The sequence below is a fragment of the Xenopus laevis genome, chromosome 7L, assembly GCF_017654675.1.
Source record: "Xenopus laevis strain J_2021 chromosome 7L, Xenopus_laevis_v10.1, whole genome shotgun sequence".
Lineage (NCBI taxonomy): Eukaryota > Metazoa > Chordata > Amphibia > Anura > Pipidae > Xenopus > Xenopus laevis.
The window spans coordinates 82,255,307-82,265,680 of record NC_054383.1 but is presented as its reverse complement, the minus strand read 5'-3'; the positions used below and the strand labels follow the sequence as shown (position 1 = coordinate 82,265,680).

General features: G+C 43.3%; 2 protein-coding genes across 2 annotated transcripts; both read right to left on the bottom strand.

The window, feature by feature from the left end:
- Positions 1-3,478: 3,478 nt before the first annotated feature.
- On the bottom strand, positions 3,479-4,024 carry h2ax.2.L (H2A.X variant histone, gene 2 L homeolog). Its single transcript, XM_018225812.2, has one exon. It carries the CDS (start codon positions 3,957-3,959, stop codon positions 3,528-3,530), a length of 432 nt encoding a protein of 143 aa, XP_018081301.1. The 5' UTR covers positions 3,960-4,024; the 3' UTR covers positions 3,479-3,527.
- A 3,144-nt stretch (positions 4,025-7,168) lies between these two features.
- Positions 7,169-8,237, bottom strand: h2ax.L (H2A.X variant histone L homeolog). The gene has a single exon (XM_018225811.2). It carries the CDS (start codon positions 7,638-7,640, stop codon positions 7,221-7,223), a length of 420 nt encoding a protein of 139 aa, XP_018081300.1. The 5' UTR covers positions 7,641-8,237; the 3' UTR covers positions 7,169-7,220.
- Between the last annotated feature and the right edge of the window lie 2,137 nt (positions 8,238-10,374).

Here is a 10,374-nt window from a genome sequence, read left to right as displayed (position 1 = left end):
GACTTGCACCTAAAGAATCCACTGCACATGTCAGTGTCCAGCGGGCAGGGAGTGGGTAGACAGGGAACTGCATAAGAATGGCCGTGCAGGGGGTTTGGGTAAGAGTGGCAATGCGGAGGGCAAGGTAAGTGTCCGGGGTCTGAGACCCTCTTGCGGGGGGGGGGGCAGTGCCGGCTTGTTACTCTGCTAACAAACAACCCTGGAAAAGCGGAAGTGGGGTGCTGGGAGTTGCAGATCAACAGCAGATAAAGGGCCGCACTGTGAATATCCCTAATTGGATTTATATAGCGAAAATATCTATTAGTTATTGCATGTACATTTACTCAAGGGACCCCAGAAGGGCCAAATTTCTTCTCTGCCTTAGTATGGATGTGTATGGGATGGGTAGGTCACATAACTGACCCAGTAATCAAATAAAATAATAAAAACACAGTACACACCAGTCAATTGTGTTTTGATGATGTGGGGGCAGGGTTAGGGTGTATATGGGCGATGACTCTGCACTTCACTAAAAGTTATTGGATGTTCTAATGTGGAGATGTTCCTGAAGTTTCTTCTACTTCAGGTACTGTTGTCTCTTCAAGCAGCCATAGTTCCACTGGTGTTGTTTTCTTCTCTGCCTTATACACTTCCACCAGCAATGTCCATCTTCAATAACCAACAGTTCCATAGCTCTTTCTTCAATCCACCTGAGTTCCAGCAGTGGCACATCCTCTTAATAAACTATACTTACACCGATGACACCTCTTCAATCAAGCAACAGTACCACCAGAGAAGCCTCTTCAATCTAGAGCAGTTCCATCAGCAGCACCTCATATGAAACCACCAGAGAAACCTAATTAAGTAGCCTCATCAAGTTGCACGAGTGATGCCTCCACTACAATCAACATTCCCCACTAACTGCTTCTCATCAATATGTGCAAAAAATTCTTTTGTGTGTACATTTCAAACTTTTGTGAGCATTTTTAAAACTTGTGTGCTCAGGTTTAAATAAATGCAATATTATGTGTTTTCACACAAAATACTTTGTGTGCACCACAATTTGTGTATGCTGGCCCCAAAATTTGCACTAGTGTACAGCTTAGAGGGAACATTGACTATAATCAACCGGAATCCCACCAGCAACACCTGGTTTTCTATATACTAAAGTTCCAGCAGCAGCACCACCTCTTAAAAAAACACACACACTTCCACCAGTGATTCTGCTTTTTCAGTCTACCGGAGTTGCACCAGAGGTGCCCCTTCTTTAGTGACAATTACACTAGTGGAGTACCACTTTTTCATGTGCTGCACTTCCACCCAGTAGTGGAACTAACGGGAGTGTGACTGCAAGCACAAAATAGCTTTTGGAGGAGGGTGGGGGGCCTGGTTGCACCCGGGCCCCGCAGGGGGTAGTTACATTACTGCTTCCACCAGCAGTGCCCCATCTCAGATGTGTTACCAGCAACACTACTCCTTCTCTGCCACAATTCTACCAGTAAAGTTCACAGCAATGTTCATGAGGACGGGTCTCTTTGATTTGGTACAAATACAGAGCACTGTTGAACTTAGCAGATATAGGTTGCTATTAGGAAATCAGTCAATTTCTGTCAGTTTGTCCACAGTACTACAATAAAAGGTATCACATTCAAACCACTTTTTGCAAAGGCAATGGCACACCAAGTGATTACCACTGCCCTGTCTTGTTCTACATTTCCAGGCAACAACGGACTGATGTTGAGTTGATTTCCACAAAAACTTCATGGGAGTAGTTTCAGATGTTTTGTCTATTGGTTTTGGCTTCCTAGCAGAAGAACTAGTACCTTATCTTTCCGGTTTTATGTTACCAGAGCTATTTCCAAGACTTACTTTGCCATCTAGTGGGGGATTTTAGATAACACAGTGCTCAACAAAAATATAAGCACCCGCATTTAAATATGGCAAGCATGTTGAATTACAACTTTTAAAGTTAAAATAAAAATATTTTTATTTCAAAACATTTAGTCCCCACATGGATAGCCCAACATTTCATGCTTACCCATATATATAGATATAGATATAGATATAGATATATATATATATATATATATATATATATATATATATATATATATATATAGTTTGGAAATTACCTCTTTTGGTCAGTAGAGGTACTCTATGCACTAGGTGTATGGATTCCTTAATACTCTGCTCCTGGATTTTCTTTTTGGTTTATGACTCCTAGTCATAATGTACCTCGAACAGCTGTACCTCCATGATTGCTGCTATGTTTACTCTGTTTACTCTGACATGACATGGGATTGCACAGGTCAAAAAAATACACTAAAAGATCCGCTCGTTTGACAAGGTCGCCAAATGAGCGGATCTTAACCCGATGTGCCCACTAACGGCGGGGCGATATCGGATGAATCCGAACGATCGGATAACAATACTACAAATGGGCTCTAACTAGCCGATGTGGTCCTGGATCATACAATAAAATCAAACTTGATCAATCGATATCTGGCCGATTTTTGGCCTATCAATCGGGAGGAGCGATAACTGCATCTTTAATCTGCCGTGTATGGCCACCTTTAAGGGCCGATAAAAGCTGCCGACAGCACTAGTCGGCAGTTTATTGGCCCTTGTATAGGGCCCTCCAACAGGCTTCCCCAATCTATATCTGGCGGGACTAAAAATCCCGTCAGATCGCAGCCGCATCTGTTCATTGATGCAGTCCCGCGATCCGACGGCCCGTTACCCATCGTTAGGATCCGATCTTTTGGCCCTAGGGCCCACAATCAGATCAGCCCAATATTGCCCACCTCAAGGTGGGCATATCGGGGAGAGATCCGCTTGTATGGCGACATCACCAAATGAGCGGCTCTCTGTGTATGGCCACCTTAACAGTCCATTGAAATTATTAGTCATCTGACCCAAGACCAGCTCAACTTGGCCCAGCGGGTGGGTGGCCAAATCAGCCCCAGGTCTGCTCATTTGGCACCCGCACTTAACATATTTCAGACAGCAGCCTGGCAGAGATCTGCAATTCAGCACTAATTAGGGGAGATATTACCAAGGTCTCAAACATATTTTGAAACTGATGGACATAGGATAGACACTTTCCAAACATGGGCTAAATTATTATCATATTTTCTGCAGCATGGCATTTTATTGGCTTTTTTTTCAGAAAGAGCACATGCAAACAGAATTTTTTGCAATCCATTTTTGAATCAACTCCTGTAGATACAGAACCCAAATGCAGAAAGTGAAGTTAGTATATATGAAGATTTATGGTAGTAGGTTTTTCTCCAAAATCATAGAAAAGCCAAGGGAGCAATGCATCACTAAGCGAGCAAATCTGAGGCGTCTGTGGACAAAATCTGCGGATAACCCGATCACGCTCCCCCCCCCCCCCCACCTCGTGCCTTACAGCACAGCAACAACATAGTCGGTATTACATTTTCACAATTTAAGCATATTCATATTAAATATATTATAGCTCTTTTCAAGACAGGGGAGTGGCCCTTAGAAGGGCCTTTTGGTATAAAAACAGCAAGATCTTTAGCTTAATATTCTTGGGACTGCTGGGAACTCTTCTTGCCGGAACTCTTGCCTGAAGCTGGGGCAGCCACGGAAGTCTTTTTAGGTAGTAACACGGCTTGGATGTTGGGCAGGACGCCTCCCTGGGCAATTGTTACCCCTCCGAGTAGTTTGTTCAACTCTTCATCATTGCGGACGGCCAACTGCAAGTGGCGGGGAATAATACGAGTCTTCTTATTGTCCCTGGCCGCGTTGCCTGCTAATTCCAGGATTTCTGCCGTGAGATACTCCAACACAGCGGCTAAATAGACCGGGGCCCCAGCACCTACACGCTGAGCGTAGTTCCCTTTCCTTAATAAGCGGTGGACGCGACCGACGGGAAACTGTAGGCCAGCTCTGGATGAGCGAGTCTTGGCTTTAGCTCTAGTTTTACCGCCAGTCTTTCCTCTGCCAGACATTATGCAGATTGTATAAGATTCTTCTCACAGTTTTCCGATCTCAAATGAACCGGTTAGTTCAGAGGGCACGTATTTATCTGCAGTATCAGTGATCTTATTGGCTATTGATTTGGCGGCAACTGTGACGTTACACATAATGTGACCTCGTATTGGTTCCTGCGTGAAGCTGCTTGTTTATTGGTTACAATCCATAACGCCTCTCCTACACGTCAGTATAGCGTATTATTTATATTAGTTAAAAAAGGCGCCAAACCCGAAGTATAGGAGGAAGAAAGCAAGCCAAAAAAAAAATATTTTATATATATATATATATATATTTTTTTTTCCAAAGCTGTAACATATAGTTTAGAGGCGTATTTATGGCTGTATTTGCCTTCATAGTGTGCATTTTATTAAATGCAGCTTAACAACAATAAATCAGCCATTTTGCTGTTATAATAGAGAGAGATTATTGTGCCATTTTAGCTTCTATTACATTGTAATTAAATACAGGAATATAGGACACACTTGTTCTGTGCTACCAAAACTGTGTTTCCAACTCTAATTGCAGGAACAAAGAACATTGAGACAGATTTACAATTTGCGGGTTGTTTACATGGTCTGTCAATGGAAAGTGGTCGTTGCAGAACGTGCACCATCAAGGCAAGATACTAAGAATCGGTGTGCTGACTAAATTTGTTCTCCAGTGACATAACTGGTATCCACCCATCAATATGCAGGAGGGGTGGGTTTTGGCTAGAAAACCATACATTTTCTGTCTGTAATTAAACCTATTCACCTCATTTACTACATACACTGTAACTAGGGTTGCCACCTCACCAGCATTTGACCGGCCTAGCTGGTAAATCACCAGCTATGACCTTGGCCAGTATTACACATGCAATATCCTATGAATACCTTCCTTCCCCGACCTCCTCCGCTGCTGTTCACCTCTTAGGTCAATGACATATGCTGCTATTTGTAGCCTGTTTTGTCTCCAGAAAACACCCGGCCATAGAAAATACTGGGAATTAGCTCTGTTAAAACAAGCAAATTGCGTAATTGCTCAAGAATGCCTTTGTATGCATATTTGAGCAGTTATGCAATTTTAGTGTTTTAAGTAACTAGGAACAGTAGGAAGCACTCCTACTGGCAATTTTTAGTGGGCCTAGGTGAGAGTTCCTCAGCAGCCATGTTAGGCTCGATCCCCTTTATTTCAACAGTGCTGTTTGTGCGGGTCTATCAATCATTGTGCAATAAATCAAAAATATGGAGTGTCTGCCTTTTTATAAAGTATCATTTTTTAAATACATATACAATGTGGCCTTACATAATCTCTGATTGATAGTGACCTAAGCATTAAGAAAAATTCTGTATGAAAGATGCAGTTCTGTAAACAAAATCAGACAAAACAAATGAAACTACAATCTAGAGAGCTGAAGATGTCTACTGTGGGAAGCAGCAGTAGTGCTAACATCTCTTCCATTGCAATGATGTATTGCATATTATGATGACCTCTGATGTGGCACCTTGATAAAAACTTCTAATATTTGACATCAGGGGTGCAGTAGGCTGGTTATACTGAGCTCACTAGTGACCAAAAAGGATTGTATGTAGTGCTGGTATTTATTTGTAGCTGACAACATTCTCTCAGATTGACCCAGTACCCTCTCTGCTGCCACAATACTCTCCACAGCATGCAGACTAAGGCCAGGGACACACACTTCTGCCCGCCTACAGTTTGGAATCAGATGGAGAGAAACGGATACACTAGATAAATTACTAAAGGAAAGCTTTAAACTAAAACCTCTGTGACATGTTAGTCCTAGCCCCCTCTCCTTATAAACTTTAAAATCGCTACCGATCTGGTGCAGAGAGGTCATAGATTACGTTTGGGTTGATCACCGAACTTCATTGCTTCATAGGAAAGAAAGAAGAATGGTGTGTGCTTGTGCAGGGCAATAACTGTGCCTGCTCGTGCCCTGAATAGATGGATTTTTGTACTGCAGCAGGGATATGGGCTGACCTATGAGATCAGGAGTGGGGAAGTGGGTGGACTGGGGAAATGTAAGCAGTCAGCATGGGGAGGCCTCCTCTCTCTGACTGCTTACATTTCCCCACTTCTGACTGGAGAGTTCACTACTGAAAGCTTTAGGGAGGGGCCTATTCTAACTAGTGATTTATCACCGAGGTTGGTAAAATACTGACTGGGTGGCAACTGTACCCCCAATACAGCCTACTTGGTTCATAAAATGCAGAATAAAGGTGACCATACACAGGTGGATTTAAGAATAGAGCAACATGTAGTGGATCTCGTGTTGCAGAGAAACACAGTCCGAGACAGGGCTGGAAGTAGGGGTAGGCAGAAGAGGCATGTGCCTAGGGCGCACAGTTTGAGGGGCTCCAGAGGCATGTACCTCATATGCAGCCTACCACTAATCCGGCAAATACAATCGCGGGCCTCTGCTGCATGCAGTTTTGCATGTGCACCCTTAGTTGCGCACTGCAGTGGCAGGGTCGAAGTGGCCGGCAGAGCTGCCTGGGGCACCCAGCCGGCCTGAGAACCTGCTCCTCCACTACTGCTACTGCTGTCACCTGAATACATTGGCCTGGCTCAGGTGCAGCCAGATGAGGCAGATTTTCCATTTCAAGTCAAAATCACACTATGTCTGCACCCAAGCCAATCTATTTGGATGCATGCACATCAACTAGCAGGAGCAGTGTGACCCTAGACCAATTTGGCAGCTTATCTGACAATGTATGGGGCCCTCCATCAGATCCATTTTGCTGCCCCAGGCGAGTTTCTCAAGTCACCTCATTGGTGCAGCCCTTGAGTGGGGGGTGCCATTAACTCAACTACACTACTCCACATTATATTAAAATGTTGGGCAAACAGGGCTCTGGTGTGGCTTTACACATGAAGAATCCAGATATTAATATTTCCCTATAAAATGTCACTTGTCTCCTTTGTGAAGCAGTTTAACAGCAAGCAAAATGCCAGCTTCTTAAAAACGCATGTGAACCTGTAAATATCTTAAGCGAATACATCGTTAGCTTGGATAGTAGTGTAACTGACCCCTTTTATCAACTAAGGAGCACTAATCAAAACTTTCACCTTAAATGTGTAGAAAGGGAGGCCGCCATTATAGTCAGTGGAAACATAACATGGGGTGGCTCAGTTACTACTGCACGGATACAGCCAAGACGTTACAGCTCTATTAAGACATTGGAGTGGCCCTTAAAAGGGCCTTTGGAATAAAATGAAGCGATATTACTGTCGGCTCAGTATTCTTGGGATTGCTGGGAGCCCTTCTTGCCTGAAGTCGAAGCACCACCTGAACTCTTTTTTGGCAGTAAGACAGCCTGGATGTTGGGCAGAACGCCTCCCTGGGCAATGGTCACTCTTCCTAACAATTTGTTTAGCTCTTCATCATTGCGCACGGCCAGCTGTAGATGGCGGGGAATGATACGAGTCTTCTTATTGTCCCGAGCCGCATTTCCAGCGAGTTCCAGAATTTCTGCGGTGAGATACTCAAGTACTGCAGCCAAGTAAACCGGCGCCCCAGCACCCACTCGCTGAGCGTAGTTCCCCTTCCGCAACAAACGATGAACACGACCTACAGGAAACTGCAGCCCAGCTCTGGATGAGCGAGTCTTTGCCTTGGCTCTAGTCTTGCTGACTGCTTTTCCTCTGCCAGACATCTTTTAACTTAAGTTCCACTTCACCCTAAAATCGTAGACGATCTCCGGAGAATGTGAGCTTAACGTCACTATGACGGCATTTATACTTTACGGAGCTCGTAACTGATTGGTCCTTTTTTAAAAAGAGGGCTGCGTTCCAGAACACTCTTCAGTAGGCGTGGCCAATGTATGCGCTGCTTATTGGCTGATTCTGATCCTAAACATTCGTTCAAACTAGATGGCCAATCGGCGATCAGCGCGGGAGAGTTTTCAGGTTAAACGCAAAATTACATTGTCGATTAAACCGCCCTCAGGGTATTATCGTTTCGAACCATTTTAATTCACTTAGTAATTTGAAATTGCGCTTAAAATAATAATGTTTGTTGCATTTCGCTTAAAACCTTTTTCATACCCTTGGTGTTTGCGAACCAACAGGATAGGCCCAATCTGCATATTTCTATTTTCTGCGCAAACGCAGATCTGCTTTTCCATAAATACCTGGCCTGGGAGAACATAGTTCAGAATTATTGGTTTTCTAGCTCACACACATGACTTTCCATAAATCCTCCGCACAAATGCACCCACAGCCAGAGAAGAAAGGCGCAGACTGAGAATTAATTATTTTCCAATAAAATCGATCAATTAACCCGCGCTTCTCTATCACTGGATGATAAAGAGCGGGGGGGGGGGGAAACAGCCAATCAGTGACGCGGCCTATCACGTACTAGTGTAGGAAAGTCAAAGCCAATTGGATAACTGCAGAGCCGGCTATAAAGACAATGCTATTACCATTATACATCTAAAATAGTGGATTTGGTGCATCCATACTTTGTAGGGAAATAAAAGGCAATTGGCCACACTGATGCACTCCTGCACAAGCCTGTTACCTCATGATAACTGTAAAGGCTCACACCTTGTACGTTTTACTGGATTAAAGGAAAACTATACCCCCGAAACAATGATAGAGAGATAGATAGATGATAGATAGATAGATAGATGATAGATAGATAAATTTGATTTTAGAAACTGTACAGAATTTTTAATTGATTGTATTTAAAGTTTCTTATTTTAGTATACTGAAGCTTACATATTACATTTTCACGATAGTCCCCTTTTAAGTAATCAGTTCATATTGCCAGGGCCGTAACTATAAAGGAAGCAGACCCTGCAGCTGCATGGGGGCCTCAGGAGGTATAGGGGCCCCTTGAGACTCTTAATTTATTGGTGAAACAGTGAAAATAAATAAGCCACACTCAAATAAAAAGCTGCATAAACATCTATGGCGCATTATTTGCATAATGAGGGTGGAATGAAGAAAACTTTGTATTACCCCAGTACTGAGTTTGGACAGGGGGCATTAACAAGTTAAGAGTTTGTAGGGATGGAGATCAGGCTGTGACTATTGAGTTTCTGAATCAGAGGCATGTTTACCCCTAACACCCCCTTTACCTGATTATACACAAGTCCACAGAAAGCTGAAAAAGCGCTTCGCTGCCATGCGATAAAGTTGCAGCTAGAAAGCTTATCTGATCTTCCTGAATCCCATGGGAGCAGCAGCTGCCTGGAGTTAAGAGGATATTTAATGAGCCCACCAACCCCATATCGTTTTTGGATGATTTTCATTGGTGCCGCCGTTCCTGCCGGTATCCGCAACGTCCCCGCTCCTTCTGTCGCGGGGTTTGGACATTTTCTTCCCTAGAAAACAGACAAGGGCTGGTTTGTTTGGGTAGGTTGAGGTGGGAAGGCTCAGCGCTTGAGGGCACGGCGCTGCCATCTTTAAAGGGACCAGGGGTGGAGAGGCAGGCTTCTTAGCCTGTGTGTATATGCGAGTGGTTTAGGCCGCCACATTAACCAGCAAATGTATTCATCTAATATAAACTCTCTTCATGCTGTTGTAGTCACGCTGTCTTTTTATATTAGTTGCTCAAAACGTCGCAGCGGGACATTCAACTGCCCAACCCGGGACAGCAGGATGGGAGGTCAAAAGCGGGACTGTCCCACAAAAAACGGGGCGGTTGGGGGGTATGCAATGTAGGTCTCTATAAAAAGATATTGCTGAAAACAGCTCATATGTAAAACCCTGCTTCATGTAAATTAACCATTTTCATAATAATATACTTTTCTAGTAGTATGTGCCATTGGGTAATCGCAAATAGAAAAATGCCATTTTAAAAAATAAGGGCCGCCCCCTGGGATCCTACCATACCATACAAACCATACTTGTTAGGTCACATGAGCCAATTAACAGAGTTGTGTCTTTTGCTTCCACACTTCTTCCTGTTACAGTTAGAGTTGTAGTATTTCTGGCCAGATGATCTCTGAGGCAACACACAGATCATCACAAAATGGTGGCTCAGATGTAAAAGGGCAATATTTACTTCAATATATATTCCAGTTTGGCAAGATTCTTTAATATGCCACTTAATATAATGTAAAAACTATCTGTTGCTTAAGTGTTCATTTTGGGGGTATAGTTTTCTTTTAAGGTATTGATTTTGGAAAAATGGTAACCAAATGGGTACTATAGGCTTCACGATTTTATATGACCAAGTACAGTTTGGTAATTCAGAAGCTAAAATAAGGAATCCTCTGCCTGAGCTCCAGCTTTCTAGCATTACATTATATTGGTGAGCAAACATGACTATGATTAATAAGGGGTAGGCAACCTTTTGACCCCTATTCCTATTAGGACACCTCCACTTGACCTATGACTTTAAAACAAAGACAACTGTTACAGAACTTCTGGAGGACACTC